This window comes from Cupressus sempervirens, chromosome 9 (genome assembly GCF_028749045.1).
Source record: "Cupressus sempervirens isolate cs-2001-9-10 chromosome 9, ASM2874904v1, whole genome shotgun sequence".
Classification (NCBI taxonomy): domain Eukaryota; kingdom Viridiplantae; phylum Streptophyta; class Pinopsida; order Cupressales; family Cupressaceae; genus Cupressus; species Cupressus sempervirens.
In genome coordinates this window covers 133,910,206-133,932,525 of record NC_143126.1, presented here as the reverse complement: position 1 = coordinate 133,932,525, position 22,320 = coordinate 133,910,206, and the positions used below count along the sequence as shown (strand labels likewise).

General features: G+C 34.8%; 1 protein-coding gene across 6 annotated transcripts in view; it reads right to left on the bottom strand.

Annotated features, from left to right (window-relative positions):
• LOC149537888 (CLEC16A-like protein) overlaps positions 1 to 21,107 on the bottom strand; it is a 94,124-nt gene extending 73,017 nt beyond the window's left edge. For 4 of the 6 annotated variants that reach the window (XR_016355928.1, XR_016355929.1, XM_089799287.1 and 1 more), the window contains exons 1-10: positions 20,697 to 20,885; positions 14,979 to 15,117; positions 14,691 to 14,767; positions 14,435 to 14,568; positions 14,206 to 14,302; positions 14,044 to 14,101; positions 13,569 to 13,677; positions 13,285 to 13,408; positions 13,001 to 13,190; positions 12,522 to 12,862 (exon numbers count right to left, since the gene is read on the bottom strand). Coding sequence is in view for 4 of the 6 variants with exons in the window: in XM_089799287.1 (XP_089655413.1) it covers positions 12,522 to 12,862; positions 13,001 to 13,190; positions 13,285 to 13,408; positions 13,569 to 13,677; positions 14,044 to 14,101; positions 14,206 to 14,302; positions 14,435 to 14,568; positions 14,691 to 14,767; positions 14,979 to 15,117; positions 20,697 to 20,749 (1,322 nt within the window). In the remaining 2 variants the exon portion in view is untranslated. Of the gene's footprint in view, positions 1 to 12,521; positions 12,863 to 13,000; positions 13,191 to 13,284; positions 13,409 to 13,568; positions 13,678 to 14,043; positions 14,102 to 14,205; positions 14,303 to 14,434; positions 14,569 to 14,690; positions 14,768 to 14,978; positions 15,118 to 20,696 lie in introns of all 6 variants that reach the window. The other 2 variants (XM_089799290.1, XM_089799289.1) reach the window with 2 other exon arrangements.
• Positions 21,108 to 22,320: the final 1,213 nt, after the last annotated feature.

The following is a 22,320-nucleotide window of genomic DNA, read 5'->3' as shown; positions in this document are numbered from 1 at the left end:
TTTTCTACTGGAGGATTCTCATCTACTTTAGTTGTTGGTTTTGAGTATGACTCATCAATGTTATTGGAGAGTTTAAAAGCAATGTCTCCTTCAAAGTTTGCATCTCTATTGATTTCAATAGTTCTTTGTTCAAGGACGTAAATCCTGTAACTTTTGGATGATTTGTTGTATCCGATAAATATGCCCTTCTTTCCTGATGGTTCTAGTTTAGTTCTCTTTTCTTTAGGGATGTGAACATATACAGGACACTGAAATATTCTAAGATGACTTAAGTCTAGTTTGTTGCCAGTAAATACTTCTTTAGGAGTTGTATTTTCCAATATTAAATGAGGACATCTATTTTGGATATAAACTGCAATGTTAGAAGCTTGAGCCCAGAAAGAGGTGTGAAGGTTTTGATCATGCATCATAGCTCTGGTAGATTCAATAACAGATAAGTTTTTCCTTTCTACGACTCCATTCTATTGAGGGTTATATGGTACAAAAAACTCCCTCTTAATCCCAACAGAGATGCAAAAATCTTTAAAATTTTCTGAAATGTATTCACGCCCATTGTCTGATCTTAAGATTTTGATTTTCTTTCTAGTTTGATTTTCAACTAGTGCTTTAACTTCTTTGAATTTGGATAACACTTCAGTTGATTCTTTAAGTTTAAGGAAGCCAATCCAAGTTTCCTAGAAAAGTTATCTATAAAAATTGCATAGTTTAGACATCTGTTTAGGGAAGGTACAGACAGTGGACTACATAAGTCAAAGGACATTTTTGTGTTTTTACCTAATGCACATTCTTTGCAAATGCCAAAATGATCAAGTTTTAAACTAGGTAACCCGGTTACTATTTTTTCTATGGATGATAAGGCACAAAAATGAAGGTGACCAAGTCTTCTTTGCCAAATTTCATTAGAATTTGTGGTTTCATGATTTAGGGCTAGATATTGTTGGTTACAAAGTTTGTACAAACTTCCATCTCTAAATCCTATGGATATAGCATTCTTAATGTTGGAGTTCTTTGGCCAGGACAGCACTTGATACTCTTGGAATGTAATTCGATATCCTTGGTCTACAAGGCCAAAGATGGAGACCAAATTTCTTTTTATACTAGGGACAAACAAAACATTCTTTAGTTGCAGAGTGATACCTGATTTTAGTTGGATGGAACATGATCCAATACCTTTTACCGGATCTATAGAATTATCCCCAATAGGCACTTCTTCAGAGGAGTATCCTTCAAAGATATGACAAGATGCTCCACTGTCTATTATCCATGTATTTTTGTTGGAGTTTAGTTCATTTGAGAGTGCTAAGTAAAATGCAAAATTTTCATCATTTTCATCTTTGGCTTATGCTAGTATTGCTAGAATTTTCTTCCGTTCCGGACAGATATTATGAGTATGACCAAATTTGTCACATTTGAAGCATTATACTTTTGACCAATCACTTTTCTTGTATGTTTGTTGAATTCTTTTCTTTTTCGTTTGAATTTACCTTCCATTCCTTCATTGTTGGTATTGACTTGAAGAGCTTGAATATCTCCCCCTTGATTTAAATTGATTCCTCTTGATATTAATCTAACTCTTCTTGAGTGCATTCGTTTTGTAGTTGCTCAAATTTTGGAAGTTCGGGTCGCGAGCTTAGTCCACGAATAAAGGTTTCCCAAGATAAAGGTAATCATTTTAGTACTATAATACAAAGTTCTTTGACATCCACTTGATTTCCAATAGTCGCAAGCTAATCTTTTAATTCTGAGATTCTTAGAAAATAAGATGTAATCGACTCTCCATTGATCATTTTGATGTATATAGTTGTTGCTTCAATGTCAACAATCTACTGATGTTATTAATTTCAAATGTATTCTTAATAGTGAAAAACATCTCATAAGTTGTTTTTAGGCTTGATATTGATGGGAGAATGTGATCTTTGACGGAATCCATAATAATCTTCATAGCTTTATTATTATGTCTTTTCCAGGTTGTTTTGTCTAGAACATTCTCTCACATGGACTTATCTTCCTCTATGTATCGTTCTAATTCCATTTCTTGTAGCATGATTATTACTCGTACTTTCCATTATGCGAAGTTGGAGGCCCCTTCAAGTCAGTCTTCCAGTCTTACGTGATTCACCATAGTTTTAGATTGAAGGTAGTTTAATAGATTTAAATCTACGTTATTGATGCGTCTGGGAATGGGCAGATGCGGGTGCAGATGCATTCTGATGCTCAAAGGCATTAGGATGCATCGTGGAAGCTGTTAGGAATCATGCTTCCCTCTTGCAGATGCACGTCGGATGCTCGAGAGAGCATCTGGATGCATCACGTGAGCATCCAGTCATTTTGAGCGCCCAATCACTTCTTACAACCCTAAAACGACCCTAAAAGAAGCCATTCATTGCCCATTCTTCCCATTTTGTTTGCAATTGGGTTCTCTTCTCATTTGATCTCCATTGTGGCATTTTGAAAGCAAGGTCATTAGTTTTGAAGAGGATCATTCGTAGGATGTCTATTGATCTTCCATAAAAGATGATTAAGCATCTAAGGTAAGCATTTGATCCATTTCACGAGCTTTTTTAGTGATTTTTTTTAGATGTTGATAAATTTTCAAGTTTTGGAAGAATTTTTCCAGGATTTTTTTTTTTTAAAGGAATTAAGGAACAAGTTTAGCCATCTTTTTTTAATGTTTTTGCATTATTTATTTGCACTTGTATGTTTCATGTTCATAGTTTTTTTTAACATCTCTAAGTTAATTTTTTCTATTTTCTTATTAGATTCATAGTTTCTATTGTGCAAGAATGGCCAATACTGGTAGTCAAAGTTCAGTAGCAAGGCAAGCTAAATGAAGTGATAACTTCAAAATTGAAAGTGGGAGAGGAAGATGATGAAGTAGAAGTTATTACCTACAAAAAAGGTCCATGTGAAGTAGAATGGATCGGTTTCTACAAACGTAATTATATTGCCATTGTTATAGATATTTTCCAAATGCAAATTTTAGGACTCATAAATATGAGGAGACATGTCTCTATAGTTAATCATCATTAGTTAGTATATTAATAATATAAATAACCATATGTATAATATATAAAAAAGGATATCAACATAAATCCATCAACACATACACACACACGCACACATATATATTACATATATTATATATGGAATTGGCTTCGATTCACAATGAGGCTAAATTTCTCAAACACTTCTTTAGCAAAGAGGGAATTTAAGCAATTTCCATAACTTCAATATAAGTCTAAACACCACCTTAACTTTAGTCTATAATAAATTTAAGTTATGGTCTCTGACAAGATCTGACTAGAAGAACCATAACAACTTTCATGGTGTCCGGCAAAAATCGCCCTGAAGAACCATGATGAAACTTGCTCCAACACATTTTGGTGTTAGAAGATAGGTCTACTATTGATAAGATCGTCACCTTTCAATAGTTACCTTCTATTCGTTATCATAACGTACGACACTCCGAGACAACAACTTAATGTAGTCGATTATGATAACGAGTCCAGTTATTGATAAGATCATCACCTTTCAATAGCTCCCCTCTAAATATATACATCAATGAAAAATCATCACCTTTCACGACATAATCACAACATCATGCAGTAACTCACATGATATCCACCATGAACCAAGTCAAAGGGTGGACCCACCATAGCTGCTACTAAAGGGTGGAACAAGGGTTTTCACCTCAGACTTCTCTCTCATAGAGAAGAGTGCACTACGTAGAATTTCTCTTAGAACATCTCCTCATAGAGAAGATATCATCCACAAAAGGATTGCATCTCAAAATTTTCCCTCTGAACATCGATCCTGGGAAGTCATGTCCTCTAATTACTTCCTCAGAAACTCTCTTCACCCAAGGATGCCTATCAAACTCACTCTAAATCAATTTTCTGATTTTCTGGTGAAAAGTCATCACTTCCTCATGATATACATAGGAGTAGGCCCATCAACATCATACAATCACCCACATATATTTCTAGTCTCCCTCAGAGTATCAATCTTCTACGCTTCTGCATTGCCTTAGAAGAAGTGTCATACTCCCTCTTAATGTAGGAGGATCTCATAATTTCAATCGTCAAAGATATTTGCTTTAAGAGCCTCACTTCATCTATCTTGATTATCAGGGTCTTTGGAGCTACTATCATTAGCTTGAGTCTACACAATATTTGGTAGCATGTGTAAAGTAGCAACCTTTTTTCCCTATAAGAACATCCTCAACTATAAAGGAAAAGATCCAGGTAAATAACCATTATAGTATGTATAGAATTACAAATAAGAGAGACTATAATGAGTGGATAAATGTAAAAATAAGAAAACTTATCTACACATGAGTGTCCACAGACATTTGAGAATGGAATATCTCCTTTCAAGTGGGAATGAAACATTGGTTATGATTAATCCCCCAACAATGTAAAATTTCCACTCTTATATTTCAATTATGATCAACTCTAACAGGACAATAACGCGTGAGAGATATCAACCTCTAATAATGTTATCTCAGGAGAGCTCACATTGATACCATGTCCACCACCTAACAAAGTTTTACTTTGATGCCAATATCATATCTTTGTACCAATTGTATGGATTTTCTCCCCTTGCGACTTCACACAGTTTGATGCCAATATAATCAAACTCCACTTTAGGCTACTATTGTATCTTGTAACATAAGTTGCACATTACTCAGAAATATTGAACTGTGCTGCTTTAGCTATAATTATCTTAGCAATAATCTCCACAAGTATGCCAACAATTGACATATAATGAACTTTAGAACCTATATTAGCCTAGCTCAATATATGAAAACCCTCAATATTTATCAATCAAGGCAGGTAGGGTCGCACTTTTAGTATTGTCAACTTGGGCTATCTCCTTTTTCAACTTTCCACTATAGTCTTGCAACATCCCTTTGATTTCATAAACCTTTTGAGTCCTTGTTTGAATCCAACACAAAACACTTATTTGTCCATAACCATCTCAAATAGAAGCTATGACGATCATAAGAAATGGAAGTTCCTCATTCATATAAATGAAATATAGCTCCCAAATCTTCAACATCAATTTTTATGCCTCACCACAATATAGTGAGTGCTAAAAAGCTATAGTTGTAGTCCATATACAAGATGCAACAAAAGAAATGTGTTTTGTATCCTTTTGCATAGCAGAAAACATTCTTCCATCGAGTGTGTTCAAAAATGGCTTCTCTCATGTGATCAAATCATTGTCATTGGATCTTCCCCTAATCGTTGCATCGGACAATGTATATCTTTATGCTAAGAATCTCAATCAATATTGAGTATGATTTCGAGTAATAGGTGAGGCATAATACACTAGGATTTCTCTAGTTATTTATGTATGGAAATAAAGTCTGCTATAGTTGCTTCCTCTAATGATCATCACATGATACGGTGATACCCAAGCTCCCTTTGAATCTTAATCTCCCTCTTCCTACATATAATTCTCAAAGGAAAAGATCAAGGCACATAACTCTTATAGAATGTAAAAATAAGAGAGAGAATACTATAATACTCAAAGATCCTAATAATAATTAGCAATAAACATATATTAGTAATAATCATAATGGTGTAATATTATTCCTTAAGAACAATATAATTACTCTCTATTCAAGATGACATTCCTATTCGATGTTTATAATAAGACTATTGGAAACTCACAATAACAATTATTCAACATGTTCATCCTTCTTTACTTGGAGCTCACCACGCATATAAAAATTATACTAATATCTTAAACATATTAATAAATGAAAACAACTCAAAATAGTATTTCTCGTACCTTATAGGATCGGTAGGTGCCCAATCCCTTTGTTCTTTAAGGCCTCAGTATTCAGTATGTTCTTATTTATTGCATACGATCACTATTGATTGGATGGCATCTTCCATCAAGGTTTATATCACAAGGTTGTTGACTGGTCAAGGCTCATTTCCTTGCTTTATCAAGTACGTGGGGTGCCAATCTAACGTACCTTGTATAATAGTAGTCTTCTCCGCAATGTCTTAGATGGTCAACATCCCTCCGTCATCATGGATCTTCTTCATTAATCACATAGGATGCCAACAAGGAACTTGCACTTGTGAGTTTGTACAATCTCTTCACATGGGTGCCCACCTTGCAAATTCTTGTGTTAACTTTTGCCAAGGTTATATCGCATGCCACAGTCATTCCTACTTGGACTATCTTCTCCACGCTGGTCACGTCATAAGGTGATTGGATGACTTTTATTTTCGTGTTCTTTGACCTTTGATTACAAAGTGGGCATGAGCTTTCCTTCCTGTTTATGTAGGTAAAATTCAATACCAATATCCTTTTACTTGAAAAATGTTTGAACCATACTGCAAAACCTAGGTAATCAGTATCAAACATTATCTGAGGTCGTCAGACTACAACATTGAACACTGCCCAATGTAGTCATCTATTCAAGAAATGAATCAACGCTTTGAATACTTATGATCTCTTCTCTGGATAGCCAGACCAAATGAAAAGGACTAAGGCTCAAAATCTTTGCAATCTTTTTTGCGGATATGCAGACCAAAACTTGAAAAGCATTTGCATCGGAGGTCAAAATACGACCAAAACAAATAGAGATATGACTCTTGCAGATATTCTTGCTCCACTTCTTAGGGCCAAGTGCAAATCCAGGAATACATTAACAATTTGCAATTTGAGCAAGAAGACGAGGGTGATAAGAGAAGTATGATGCAGGTTCATATTTATGTGCCTTATGTGTGGTTTTCTCAGTTTATCATCATTATACTGCCATTATGATGAATCAGATTACGATAAGGATATTGATCAATCTCTTCAAACTGCCTAATCTTAAGGTGGATTTCCAAGTTTCTCCAATGAGATCTCATAATGATAATTCAACAAAAGGGTCTGATTTTCATCTGAAATAAATTTGAACATTGCTCTCATATATGAGCTCTTCCTCATATATGTCAGATGTATATTGTGATGCTTAAGGTAAGACTAGATTGTTGTTGCTAATTTGATTGTTTTTAACCTCGTACAATTTGTCATCAATCCATAGCGTTAAAGATTCAATATTAAATGATTTTTGTAGTTCATATGGGTTGATTCCACCGCAGATATTTTGTCTGTCCATCATATTAATCTTCCCTCCATATAGATTTCTATTCTCCCCTAAGTATATCTCTCTTGTGTCTTGGCTATCAACCAATCTTCTATCTAGCATTTCCTACCTTTTTAATCGTTCTAAAGTCCTCATACTATTCTCCTCCATTCGAATTCAGGTGTTTTGCATCATTTTTGTTTTTCATCTTTTATTCCTTATCTTACATTTGCAACTAAAGCTCTGATACCATGTTAAGTAACATGGGTCGGTTTCTGCAAATTTAATTTGATTGCCATTGTTATAGATATTTTCCAAATGCAGATTTGAGGACTCATAAATATGAGAGGAGACATGTCTCTATAGTTAATCATCATTAGTTAACCATATGTATAATATATAAATAATTATATATAATATATGTAATATATATATATATAAAAGAATATTTATCTAATGATGATTTACCATCAATAATGAATCTTATGACAGTAACTACCAATTTAACAGTCCGTCGGATCAGGCATTCAAAATGGAGGCAAGAGAGATTGTTAATAAAGCAATTGCACGTTGCCTTTATGCCAATGGTCTTCCTTTCAATTTGGTAAGATCGCCATATTGGAAGGAAATGGTTGTAGCCATCCTTAGAGCGTCAGCTGATTACATTAGCCCCGAGTTTGAAAAGGTGCATACTACTCTTTTGCAAAAAGAAAAAATTTCTATCGACAAAGCTCTTCAACCAATTAGGACATCTTGGAAAACTTCCAACATAACTATTGTCCCTGATGGATGGAAAGACACAAGAAACTGACCATTGATAAATGTGATTGCAATGTCCCCAAAGGGACAATGTTTTTTAGGGCTATTGATTGTGAAGGACAAGTTAAGGATTCACAATTCATTTCTAGAGTTCTCATTGAGGCAATAGAGATGGTGGGTAGCGAGAATGTGGTCCAGGCGGTCACAGATAATGCCACGAATTGTAGGGGTGCAAGTGCTTTGGTTGAGTCTCAATACAACCATATTTTTTGGACACCATGCACCGTACACTCTCTCAAATTAGTCATGCAACAAATTGGCACCCAAATAGCTTGGGTGAAGCAAATATACCAAGAGGGAGAGGAGATACAAATATTTGTGACAAGGCACCACAAGTCACAATCTATATTCACATCATTCTCCAAGTTGGAGTTGTTGAAGGTAGATTTAAAATTGTAATTACTTAGTTTCATTTATTTGATTATTTTGAATAAATTTTATATTCATTTTCAATTATCAAATTATTTCTTGTTTATAACTTCAATTTATATTTGATGTCATATTGTCAACTTGCTTATAGGTTGTTGAGACTAGATTTGCATCTCATATTGTTCTTCTGAAACAACTCCTCAAGGTGCGATCAGCATTGGGCCAAATGGTTATTTGTAACCAAACGGCTGTATGGAAGGCTTCAAATTCAAAGAGAGCCTTGAAGGTCAGGGGTATGATCTCAGATGAGCATTAGTGGACTCGTGTGCATTTGTATTGGCTTACACAAAGCCTATCATGACTATGCTACGCTTTGCTAATACAGATGCACCTTGCTTGGGGGATGTGTACGATGGCATGGACACCATGGTAGAAAAGGTAAAGTTTTCCATACAAGCTCATGAGACTAACCCCACAGAATGTGAAGCCTTGTGCAAAAAGGTGGAGGATATCATTCATTATCGTTGGGAGAAGATGACTATCCCATTGCACCTCCTTGCATATGCCTTATCTCCAAGGTATTATAGCCAAGAAGGAAAGCTTTCCATACAAGCTCATGAGACTAACCCCACAGAATGTGAAGCCTTGTGCAAAAAGGTGGAGGATATCATTCATTATCGTTGGGAGAAGATGACTATCCCATTGCACCTCCTTGCATATGCCTTATCTCCAAGGTATTATAGCCAAGAAGGAAATACTTACTATGCCGGATAGAATTGCACCATATGCGGATGAAGAAGTTGCTATAGGTGCTACACTACATTTGCAAGACTCTTCCTAGATGACGAAATGCACAAAAAGGTGAGGCTAGAATTTGGCTTATTTGCTTTAGGATCAAAACTTACTCCATATGCAATAAAGGACCTAAATGACATAGGAGCTATCACATGGTGGTACATGTATGGTCAACCATTCAAGCATCTACAGCCTCTTGCAATCAAGATTCACAAGTAAGTTTTCATTTATTTATTTATTTAGCAATTGTATTCTATATTTTAGTGTTTAACATTCTCTAATTTGCTTTTCATTTGTATGTTTAATTTTATAAACACCATTCAGGTTGCAAGTTCTTATGTTGCTGAACGGAATTGGAGTAAATATTCATGTATCCATTCAGTGAAGTGCAACCGGTTGGGCTCAAAGAAAGCTGAAAACTTGGTTTATATACATACCAACTTGCGTCTTTTGTCACGTAAGGAGGATGGATACAAGGAAGGGTTAACCAAGCTTTGGGATGTAGCCCCTGAATGTGCAAACTTGGATGCAACGCTTTAGGATCTTACCGTGATGACAGATGATGATGTTGATAACATCATAGCATGTGCATCTAACACAATTGGAACCATGTTTGGTTCAAATGAACTTGCAAGTGTTGCAGCAGGAGATGATGAGAATGTGGATTTTTTTGAGAATCCTATGATTCTGATTGACTGAATTTGATTTCTAAATCTTGAGCCTTGACTCTTGATTGATCAACACTGAACCATGAACTATGTTTTGATTTTGTAATTCGAATTGCATTGGAATCTTGAACTTGAGTAATTTATTAATTAGACATTACTGTTATTTCAATTTGATTATGATAATGAATGGTTTATTTTTGTATATTTCTTGTATTTCTTTGCATACATAAATTATAGTTTACACACACACGCACACATATTTATGTATGGATGCACCCAAACGCATCCAAAATCCCAAAAAAAAAAAAAAAAATCGTGCATCCATGCATCAGCACCCCACACCCGCATCAACATCAGAACCAGCATCAGTAATTTCGATTTAAATCTATATAAGACTGACTGAAGTTCTCTATCAGTGTGGCTCTGATACCATGTAAATGTGTATGGATCACTGATAGAGATTAGAAATCAATACTGATTACCAGTAATTCAGATCTGATATATAATGCAGTTCTGATTAATCAAACTGAATATATATATATATATTTACTGTTCACAAACTGTATTCAGAAAATTATAATTTCAAATATATTTCCAACACAAGTCAGCTTGCTGCTGGAGAACAGAGTACTGCCAATGCGATTTGTATCTGTCTCAGCCAGCACTCTTGACTATATATATACAAGAGAGATCATGTCACCGTAGGGACATGACCTTAAGCACATCTTAATGTACCAACGGTTGCATTTATATTTCAAGCCCGATACATGAGGAATTTGGTAAGGAATCACTATATCTATCTATCTATCTATCTATATATATATGAATAAACTTCTGAGACAAATATTATTGATTATAAGAAGAATATCAGAATTACATAGTAAAACTGATTATGTGTGTGTGTGTGTGTGTGTGTGTGTGTGTGAGAGAGAAGATCATAAATTCAAACAGCTAACATAAAGAGTACTTCACTACTGAAGCTACACTTTAACACTACCTACCTGTTGTTTGGCTCAGGGAGATGTAAGACAGTCTTCTTCACAGCAGCGATGCCAAAAGTGGGGGAGTAGAAATACAGACATTTGAGCAAGGCATCTTTCAAAGGTTAGGTTTGCTGTTGTTTTGAGTTGCTTAATTTGTCTTGTCGAGTTAAATGGTGTTTGTATGATCCAGTGTTGCATGAGCCGTTTTGGCATCTATTAGAAATATGTAATTCTAGGTAACCTGATGAAGCTTGACTATTTCCTTGTTTTATTTATTTGCAGTTGTTTCTCTATTATACTGGGGCTAACAAGATTGACCATGATGGCCAAGTGAGTTACATTTGTGCCAAGCTACATTGTAAAGTGTCAAGCAACTCGTGTTCTCAAATTAACGTCATTCCCTAGGTGTTTACCTTTAAAGTTTACATGCACTACACTCCATTTTATTTGGAATATCCCTTCAATATTTTACGGAAGATCGCTTTGGAAGCCATTGACATTAAAGTAAAAATTAAAAATAAAAGTTATAAACTTCATCTTAGAAATAAGGCACAATCCAAAGGCTGCACACTTATAGTTATTTTACAATTATTGAAGTGGATTTAAAGTGATACATGATTTGAAGTGAATTTTAAATTATATATATATATATATATATATATATATATATATATATATATCCTTTCAGTTTTTTACTGTAACTATTGCTTAAACTACGATCTCGCTGGCAGATTATCCACTTGGTACTGGGTGCGATAAGGAGATAGGATGTTCCTTTGCATGACAAATGTGAATTCCAGTTGTTTGCTCACCCAACATGATTTTAAATTGTGGATATTAAATATCATCATTATGGAAGTTTCCTGACAAGTTGATGCGGAGACATGGAAACAAGTGTCTGCGACCAGAGGACCGACCCTATTGGGCATGGTCTGGGGATGGCGGCGGAGTGGTGGTGGAGGGGTGGTGCTGATGTAAAAATAATGGTGAACTGAAATCTTCAAGGAAGAATCTGCAATATAACAGCCCTTTGAGTGTCCCATGAAAGGCTCATCAATTTACACGACGTTACGTTGCAATCAGTATGTAATGGCATGTGCCATATAGCAAGCAAGCCAGCTGTGTCCCCGGCAGAGGTGGTGGTGGTGTGTCCCCATGTCTCAGAAACATCCCCCTACAGAGGTCATGGGTTATTTTGGAGGGTCACACCTCCCCATTGAACACACATAATCATCTAGAAGACTGCACTTGTGTATGCTTGAATTTAATCATGATAACTGGTAACTGGTTTTTAGCATTTCTAAGAAAAGACATTTTGAAATATTTTCAGGCATCAATCTTTACTACTTTCAATAATAAAATAAGTAGGGCCACAGATATATTTTACATTGTAAAGAACACAAATATATGCAGAGATAGAGAAAATGTGGGGGAAGCTGTAGCCTGATCTTTGGTTTTGGTTGTAAAGTGTAAGAGATGGCTGGGAGCTCAAATTGTTGATAGTCTGTGAGCATCGGGGACCAGCAAGCAACAATATTGCATTCCACTGATTTTTTTATTTAAAGCTGTCGGCAAAATCCAGCTCATGATTAAGAATTGTTTTTAGTGCTTGCGTTAGTGGAGCTCAGGAATCAAAGTGGCTTATTTATTACCAATCCCAGACAATGTCACCAGTTATGTGAGGACAAAAAAATCACAATGTTTGCAGGTCATCAATTGAGGGACCACTACTTACAAAACGTTAATGGAAACAAAGGCACTGACAATGCATCCAGGCTAGCATAAGCTTACCTCAAAATGGGTTTCTTGTCCATTCCACTTTCTTGTTGAGTAGAATCTGAGGAGTAAGTCACTGATGAATCAAGAGTATTCTGCTGTTTGTCCTGCTTCTGCATGTTTAAATCCATGGCACTTTCAGCATCAGATGCAGTTTCTTGGTCCAACTTTCTAGTCCCACATGACAAACCTTCAATAGATTCATGGCCATTACACTCACTATCCAGATGTAAACTAAACATCATGGGCGGGCATAGAAGAGTAGCTCCAATGCTATTTACCAAGTCTTTGAACTGGACTTCTTGTAAAATGAAAGAAAGCAAGTACAAAGATGTGCGAGCACACAAACTAGTACCCTGCAGATAATTATTGGAGCTTATTACCGGTAAAAATTCAGCTTCTAGGAAAAACAAAAAAAAAGGTCAGACTAAAAGAAAAATTAAAATCTCTTATAGAAATCAAAAGCGATTTAAGTTCAGTGAGTCAGGTCTCACAGTAACAGAAGACGACTGAAGAGAAGGTAACAAAATTGTCAAAACCAATGAGTGCAGCAAATGATGTGTCATTAGTTTACTCAAACAGGGAACACCAGCACAAATGATGTCATTGGAATAGCAAAGGTTTTCTCCAATCTCTGCTAGTGTGGCATGCACCTTCCCAACAATCTTGGAAGAATCAGAAGTCCTGTATTAGCAGTTAAATAGTTTTATTGTTTACATTAGTTTACAAATGGTAAATTTCATTCAAAGTGATCACCATAAACTAGAAGCATACTTACTTCGAGTCATTAACAACAATCTCATCCAACTTAAAGCATTGCTGCCTCAGAATCTTCACTAAGTCCAAGAAGTACCCCGCCAATTCAGGACTGGTGATGAATTTATGAACAGATTCATCACTAACTATGACCAATAAAACATAAAACCAATTAACTTGAATGAGATCCATTCTCTCTAGACAATTAAATCTAGTCATTAGCAAGCCCACAACAAATGCTACTGGCATGCAGTACAGAGAAAAATTAACAAAGTAAACATATGGCTCCAAAGGACATATTGTTACCATGGTAAATGTTAAGTGTCAGAGCACGCACAGCTATTCGGACCATGTTTTCTTCATGATGAACAAATTTGATTGCTTCACTGTACAATGGAAAGGAAATGACTTCATCCTGTAAATTAAAAAACAATTGTGCATTCAGAAAGAATAGCTTCTGCATTTTAACACTGATAAATAGAGAAAGAAGAGAAGAACTAGGTGAAAAGAAAACTGAAACAGACTATTCACTAGAATAGAGTATGTATATTATATTGACTTTAGAGCAAATAAAAAGACATAAATGGAAGCTGTAAAATTAAAATTCCACAAGCATTGAGCCCCACCTTCCACATTACTACAAAGTACAAACTAATTAGTGTACGTACATTAGATTCAAGGTAATTCACTATCACACCCAACAATCTCAGATAAACAACCATTTGCTAATCTAAAGCTTATCTTACAAGAATTGTACCGTACAAAGATTAGGTAAACATACATTTTGAGTCTTTACCAGAAGAGAAATTGTATTCTTATCCAGCTTTCCACTCACTGTCCTGTAAAATAATGGTTAGCCCAATTAAATTGCAACATATTCCCTCTATAATAAATGGATAACATATAACAAAAGATATACAAGAACCAGAACAAAGTTTCAGACCTCAAAAAGTATATATAGTAGTTAAGTAGTTCCTCACTGTCGAAGTTAAATCGATATAGGATGAGATTGTTAACATGCCCATTACTGAACAAATAATCTGCATAGATTGACAAATTACACTTTAAAACAAAATTCAATGGTTTTCCACACATAGCTCATTTTGGAAAACAGTTTCAAACGATTTAGTGCAAAATATATGCCTTAAGAAAGCCTCTTCATTTGAACTTACAAATTGCCTGCTCACTCTGCAAATTCTGAATCATGATGCTCAGTGACTGCAGTAACTGTACAGCTATGCTCTCTGTTTTACTGATCTTTAGAACACGAAGGAACTGTGACATTACCTGCTTCTCCATAAAAAATCTGCATGCAGTAAAGGTCAAAACTTGAATTTCATAAAAAATGTCAAAAGATTTGTATGCCAAAAATATCCACCAAAGGAAAATAAAAAAATTAAATAGATGAGTTTACAAAAAACATCTTACTCAAAAAATGATGGATCATGTTGGTCACCATAAGTTACTAACTCTGCTATGGATCTTAGCGTCTCAATTACAAAATCCTTTAGTAAGAGTAAATAGAAAACAGTGGTTAGTTTAATAATGACCAAGCACTGCATAAAGAAGCAATAAGATCACAAGTATTCTGATCATGCATATAGAACCCAAATAGTGGTTGAAGAAAAATGTAAAATAGAAGCACACGCTTATAAGGGTCAGATTTTGCCATGTAAATTCCACCTTTAAACAGTAAGTGCATTAAGACACTCTTACCTTGTTAGTATCATTCACAATTTGGATTTTTTGTAGCTGGTCATTTAGGTGTCTGCATTGGCAAGAAAATGCAAGTATATTCAGTTCAACAAGAGTAGGTCCACTGGACTCGACAAGCATATTCAGTTCCATTAGAGAACTACAAGGTTACAAAACCATAGGTTATGAATATTATTTAACCAAAGCAGTAAAGAAATGTAAGCTTAACAAGTGTGATAACAATTAAATACAAATAGCCCTTCAAGAAAGTACATCTCAATGAAATGAAAACAGCAGAAATGGAACTCTGCAATATACTACAATAACTTGAAAACCCAACATCTAAATATTAATTTTCCCAAAGAAGGCAAACTACTATGAAATTGAATGCAATGTTGTTGACGTAAATTGAAAGGTCAGATCTTACATCAGATATTTAAGGGAAGTTTAAAAGAAAGAATTTATTAAAGATCTGTATAAGAGAAAAAAAACCTTTGAAAGAACTCAGTGTCTGAGATACAGCTTGAACTAAGATAAAGGAAGTAAACAAACTGATAGAAAAATGTGGCAAAAGGCACAAGCATAGCAAGGGGTTCAAAAAATGATCAATTTAGTTACAACATTGCAAAGCATAATTGGTGATGATAATAAGAACCTAAATAATATATTCATCATATAGACATGTGTACATGTTGTAAACATTGCAAAATGAAGAATCATACAATATTCAACATTAAAAAAAGAATACAAATTACTAATTACAATCAAGACTCAATATTCACATGTGTGGACAGTAATATTAATAAATTAAACAGGGAGAAGCTACAAGGTTCAGAATCCCTTCTTCTCATAATTCTCACCCTCTTTATAATCCAAAGAACCAACATCTGAATTGGGACTCGCATCATGATAAGAAGCACTCCTAGAAACATTGCCAGAATAAGATTCATAAGATGAAAGAGCAAGCACCTCCAAAACATACTCTTCCCCTTATAGTCTACCTCATCCAAAGTAAATTGCAATGACAAAAGTAGCAATCATGGCAGAAAAAAAATTATCCAATTCCCATCTTTGAGACTCCAGCCAGACATCTCTCTATATTCTTCCTAACCAAAGAGAAGGCAATACTTATACAGACACAAACAAAATCTTATCTCTCTGGTGATGCCAACCTGCTTCTCTGTACGAAATCAATTTAATTCATAAATACCTCATTTTTCCTTATTGGCTGTTAAGTTGGCAAACTAGGAAAAAAATAGAACTGATACTGTCTAAAACTGAGAAGTAGAAGCACAATCATCCAAGTACTTACAACCTGAGATTGTCCCTGTCAAGCATCTATAAGCAAGTGCTTGGATATTACAATGCTATATTATCAGCGGCAAACATAGCAAAATATTAAATAATAATGAACCTCCAAGATCTCTTGATCAGAAAATACCATTGAAAATATTTTTCAGTATTCAGCAACCAGTTTCTTATCTGAATATGGACATAATATTTCACCCCAAAGGCCCAAGTCAGCCTTGTCACAGTAGGAAGTTTCAAAGCACGCACCAAGCAAGTTGTCAAGTGATTTACATGTCAAATCTTCTAACAAAATATATTTGATAGATATAGAACAGACTTCACCTTTCTCATATCTTGCTTGCATACTTTTAGCTTTCAGTATAGACTCTATAGCCTCCTGCAGACCTTAATATCATATGAGCATTTATTTCATTAAGCCATGCATGATCAAATGTGGCCTTAAATAGGACAGCATAAAATGTGGGACATCAGCACGCAAAAGTCAGAAACAACATCTTTTGTTGACAACCTTTTCTGTGTTAGCTTCTCTCCACTATTGCCAAAGTAGCTCTGATCTCAGGTAATTGACAACAACATTAATCTAATTCTCTAGGAATTAATAGTTGAAACTTCCAAGTTACCAAAGGACGTTTCTCTTGCAAAACATGAAGTGTAGTTTATTGGCCATATGACATAACTCCTCCATCCATTACTATCAACATCAATTGATTTTAAACAAACAATATGATCACCAACTAGATCTGATCTCAAAAGATGGGGTCATACCTGCCCACTATGATTGGACCACAGTTGACATGCACGCTTGCACTTCATTCATAGTACCTTGAACAACAATAGAAGGTCTCCCAATCTCGACTGCTTTTATGGTTATGTATAAATCAACTGGTTAATCTTCTCCTCACGTGAGTATATATTGCTTTCAAGAGCAAACTAACCAGCAGAAACCATCCCCATCAGAATTTGATACATTGGTAGCAACGCAAGTAAAGGTTACTTTTCACTCTTAAAATCAGTAAAGGCTACTTTTTGTAACTGATATTATGTACCCCTCGGATCTCCATTTGATGTTAGGATGACATTGTGCTAATACCTGAGTGAATTACCAAATTAAATCTCATAATTATTAGCATTCATGCTACAACCAAAATACTGACCTATTTCTCCAAAGCATATTTTCATAATAAGTGATGATCTGATGTTTGATATACAAGTATTACCAACAACAACAGGAACTTAACCACGAATTTCTTGACAGAGTAGGGTTTATTTTCTTTTCAAGCTTTCTTAAATCGTCTTATTTTTCAGCACTCTCTCAAACTCCCCTCAATCTTTTGGACAGCAAAAATATTTTCCCCATGAACTGTAATGTTGTGCGAAACCCTCCTATCAGTTCTCGGCTTAGTAACTTTATTCTGATCTAATATTGTAACAGAGAGTATATGACTCTGTCTAGTATGATTTTAACAGCTCAACCACCAATTCTCGCTACATGAGATTCACAGCCAATGCCAATTTGTCAACCAAATCAAGGATGAAGAACCTTACAATGTTCAAAAGAATTGATCAATCACAGCATCCATGATGGTCCTTGAGTTCAATGATAATACATTTAAAGCGTCTAACAAGTGATACATTCAAAATAAACACCACATGCTCCGTCTATAAGGTATTTGCTTGTACCAAATAGTGAAACAAAGAAACGGACAAAGGGCATACCAAAGTATCCCTAGGCACAATTTGGACAAACCTAGACAAGGCAAGGTCAAAATTATAGACCTTTTGATCTGAGAGCATGGATCATCTAAAACAAGTGAACTTAAATATCAAAAGGTCTTTTAGCCCTAAAATTTTGGTCATAAGATTTGAATATTGATTTTTATGTTAAAGCATGCCTGAAGTTGAGTGGAGGATTAAATAGCCATAATTTGTTGAAGTTTTACAAAATTAAAGATGGAGCCTGGGTGATAATTGATAACTGAATGTCAATATCCAAATGTTAAAAATAAATCAAAATGGTTTTGCACATGAAAAATCAGTATCTATATGATCAGTTGATTTGTTAAAACTACAACCAACACCATTCTCACTTCCAAAAGTGGCTTTTGTTTTGTGTCTTGTTATTGTTAGTTGGAGTATTTCTTTCACAATCAAAAACAATTTTAGCAAAAAAAGTTTTGACTTTTAGCTTTTGTTGGATGAGTTCACTGATTGTTGGATAAGTTCTCTGATCCTAGTCTTTATAATATAGTCTGTTGAGATATAAAGTACAAACTTACAAAGAATCAAATCAAAGAAACTTACAAAGCATCAAATCAAAGGAAATCTACCAGTTTTATTACAAGAGCTTTAATGACATTCAAACTTTATAAAAACAACTTGAAGATAAGGACTTTTTAATACCTTGTAAAACAAATTTCAAAAGAAAGCCTATATTTAATTATTTATTTGTGTCAATCAAAATTTAGAGCTTGCAACAGTAACCAGTTTATAGATAGAAGGATCCAGTTAAAAAACTCTGCAAAGAAAGTGAAAAGCATGGAAGGAACAAGCACGGACACTTATAGAGGCCTGAAACTGAAACAAATATCAACAAAGAGCTTGTATAAAACAGAGGAAGGAGGAAAAGGGGATGGAAAATAAAGGCGGAGTAAAAGAATGGAGTGAACTGAATCTTTAAATGGAAATCCAGACAAAAGACTTCTCGGGATCAGTTGAAGTAATTAAGCTCATTTGACAAGCCTTCCGGCAAAACTAAATAAAGGATGGTAAAAATATATGTAATAGTACATATTACCTTCCACGAACATTATACAAAACAAAAGGTTCTAGCTTAACTAGTCAGCAGACTACATGTATATCTAATTGCCAAAGATTATTAGGACTAAAATTTTATCATATTTAAAGATAGAAAGTTGGCCAAGCACATTTGGAAAAATTAAGATGTATCATTAATCTTTAAACAGAAATTTAGACAAAAAGAGTTCTCGGGATCAGTTAAAGTAGTTAAGCTTATTTGACAAGCCTTCCGGCAAAACTAAATAAAGGATGGCAAAAAAATATGTAATACTATATATTACCTTCCACGAACATTATTCACAACAAGAGGTTCTAGCTTAACCAAGCACCAGACTACACGTATATCTAATTGGCAAAGATTGTAGGGACCAAAATTTTATCATATTTAAAAATAGAAAGTTGGCTACAGACTTGCTTATTGGGGTGAGCTGAAGTTAGGTAAGGCAAATTTTTTTAGATTGCATCCTAGACAATGCACCACAAGGGTCTAATACACTTATTGGGTTTAAAAGACATAAATTTTAAACTTTATCTTACATGTATTTTCAAATTTGCAACTCTTTGCATTTTGAGCTTTTGACAAAGACTGTGTTAATTCAAGGCTTGTTGATCTGTCTAAGACAGAGATAAAAAGCTATGGAGCTTTTATAATGATCAAATCTCTCAAAAACATGTCCAAGAGTTAAATTGCATAAGATACTGCATAAATTCTGAGTGTGGCATACCTCAACCGACAAAGTACAAGTCCTGGGATTCAGCATCTAAGCATAGCTATATACTGGAATGATTGAAAAGGGGAGAATTAGTAATGGCCTCCAAGTGTAAAGTTAAGAGACATTCCATGTTGAGTTCTGGGTGCAGAACACCTCAACCAAAATGGAACAAGTTCTGGCATAAATCAGCTAAGCCAAGGTACATCCCCAGTGTGGCTGAAAGGGCTACAGTTTCCCATGGTGTCCAAATGTAAAATTAAGTGCAACAAAGCACATTTGTACCTCAATTGACAAGGTGCAAGTCCCAGGATGCAGCATTAGGCCAAACTATGTCCCCAGTGTGGTTGAGAATTACATAAAATTGGCAATTACTTCTAAGCGTAAAATTTCCTATCAAAATGTCGCCATTAATTCTGCGTGTGGCGACAAGAAGCGGGTCCTTGAATGCAGCATCTAAACCAAAACACATTCACAGTGTGCCTGAATAGAGTACAATTGGTCAAGGCCTACAATTCTGGGCGTGGCATACTTCAGCTGAGAAACTGCAAATCCTTGTCTGGACTTTAGGTCAAAAATATGCCTCAAGCAACGCGTGTAAAAGAGGTCACTCTGTTACAAGTGCTCCACGCAATGTGTACTAGACAATTGAAGCAAATACATTGCAATAGAAACAAGTTCCCTGACAATTCAAAACCATATGAAGATGAATCATCCGATAGTTCTTTAACCCACCATTGTCTATAGTTCCAATGTATCAATTTACCGAAACGGAGCACAAATAACGCCTTCAACGAGAGATTCAGAAACTTCTTAATAATTGCGTCGTTATTCCTTATCCAAATGTTTTAACTAAGCTACTTCAGTCATCAGCTGGCAATCTAAACAAAACCAACAAAGATTGAAACCCTCAAAAAGGTACCTGAGCTGATCTACGGAGAAACGGGCTCTGGGTCGCCAAAAGGAAGACCACATGGTTCCTCAAGATCGCAAACTTTGCCGAGCACAGGCGAAATATAAAAAAGTAATAATCATTTAACCTTCTCTGCGCAAACCCCTCAGATAACCGCGCCGACCAACGGGGTTTCGAGGGCAGCCGAAGGATATGCAGGATCATGTGGATTGTTGCTCAGACGCTCATTCTCAGCCAGATCAAAGCACAACTAAAACCAAAAACTGGAAAATTCATGCTCAGATTCATGTGACCGTGGCGGTTTTCGTGGCAGTCCAAACATGCTCTTCTTCTGCTTGATTGGGATGTCCGTGTAATTGCATTGCTAAAGAAAGCCAATGCGTTGTATTGTATTTCTTTTTTTATTTTCACATTGTGCTCTTCGAAGTGCGTTGTATTGTATTTCATTTTTTATCTTCACATTGTGCTCTTCGAAATGCGCTGTCCGTCTTCTAGCAAATTGTATATTTAATTTTTTCCTTTCAATGCTCATAAATTTAAAAACCAGTAATTATCCGGCTATTGAAGTATGTAGCTCTAAATATTTTTAGTGTTAGTTTAAGATTAGCATTAGTCTCTCCAAAGCCCTCAAAAAGTGAATAGAGAGAGGAATTTTCTTGGAATCTGTCATATATTGTGTGAGAGATAAGAGATTCTTCATTGTTTATGAAAGTAAAGGAAAAGTAATACACAAATTATTTTTATATATTTTATAATATAAATTATTATTAATTTATGAGATAATATAAAGAGTGTACAATTCATTGATAAATTGCAAGTTTCTTATCGAAGAGGTCTTAGGTTCGAATCTACTAAAATGAATAATAAATAATCTAGGCTTCGATCAATTACCTATAAAAAAAAATTTATGAGATAATATTAAATTATCTTTATTTTATTTAGAATTAATTTATTATTAAATTAAAAATATTTAGATTGAAAATTTATCTTGTAATTGTAATCATCTAATTATTATTTTTTAAATGACAAAGAAGGATAATTTCAATGGTCTATTAAATAGTTTGTATTTTGGTTCTTGTTTTGGAGCTATGTAGATGGTCTATTAAGTAGTTCTTATTTTGGTTCTTGTTTTATTTTAGAGCTATGTAGATGGCCTATTAAGTAGTTTTTATTGTGGTTCGTGTTTTAGGGTTATGTTCAAGCTTTTCTCTACTTTTTTTGAATTGTGTATCTAAATATTATGTTGTTTGGTTGTTTTTTTCATTCTAGTAGGGAAAAAAATAAAAAATATTCTTTCTTTTAGTTGTGATGGAAATTATTATAAAAACAATTATGAAGAGCCTACAATACAAGGGTAAATTGTGAGCATCTTGTGTGAAAGATGGCATAATAGGAGTTTTTATTAACACACTTATGTCATTATACTCCACCCTTGGTTGTCATTGTAAATTGTCTCTCATCTAATGAGAAAAGCTCCAAATTAATATGGGTAATATTGGAAGAAAGTCTCTCAAATTTTGAAGTCTCATCAAGACATATTTAATAGGCAGGAGTAGTACTAGGATGGGTGACTTCCCCAAAAGTCTTGGTGCTTCCCCTTTGTGAGTATCACCTGCATGTAATAAGTGTTAAG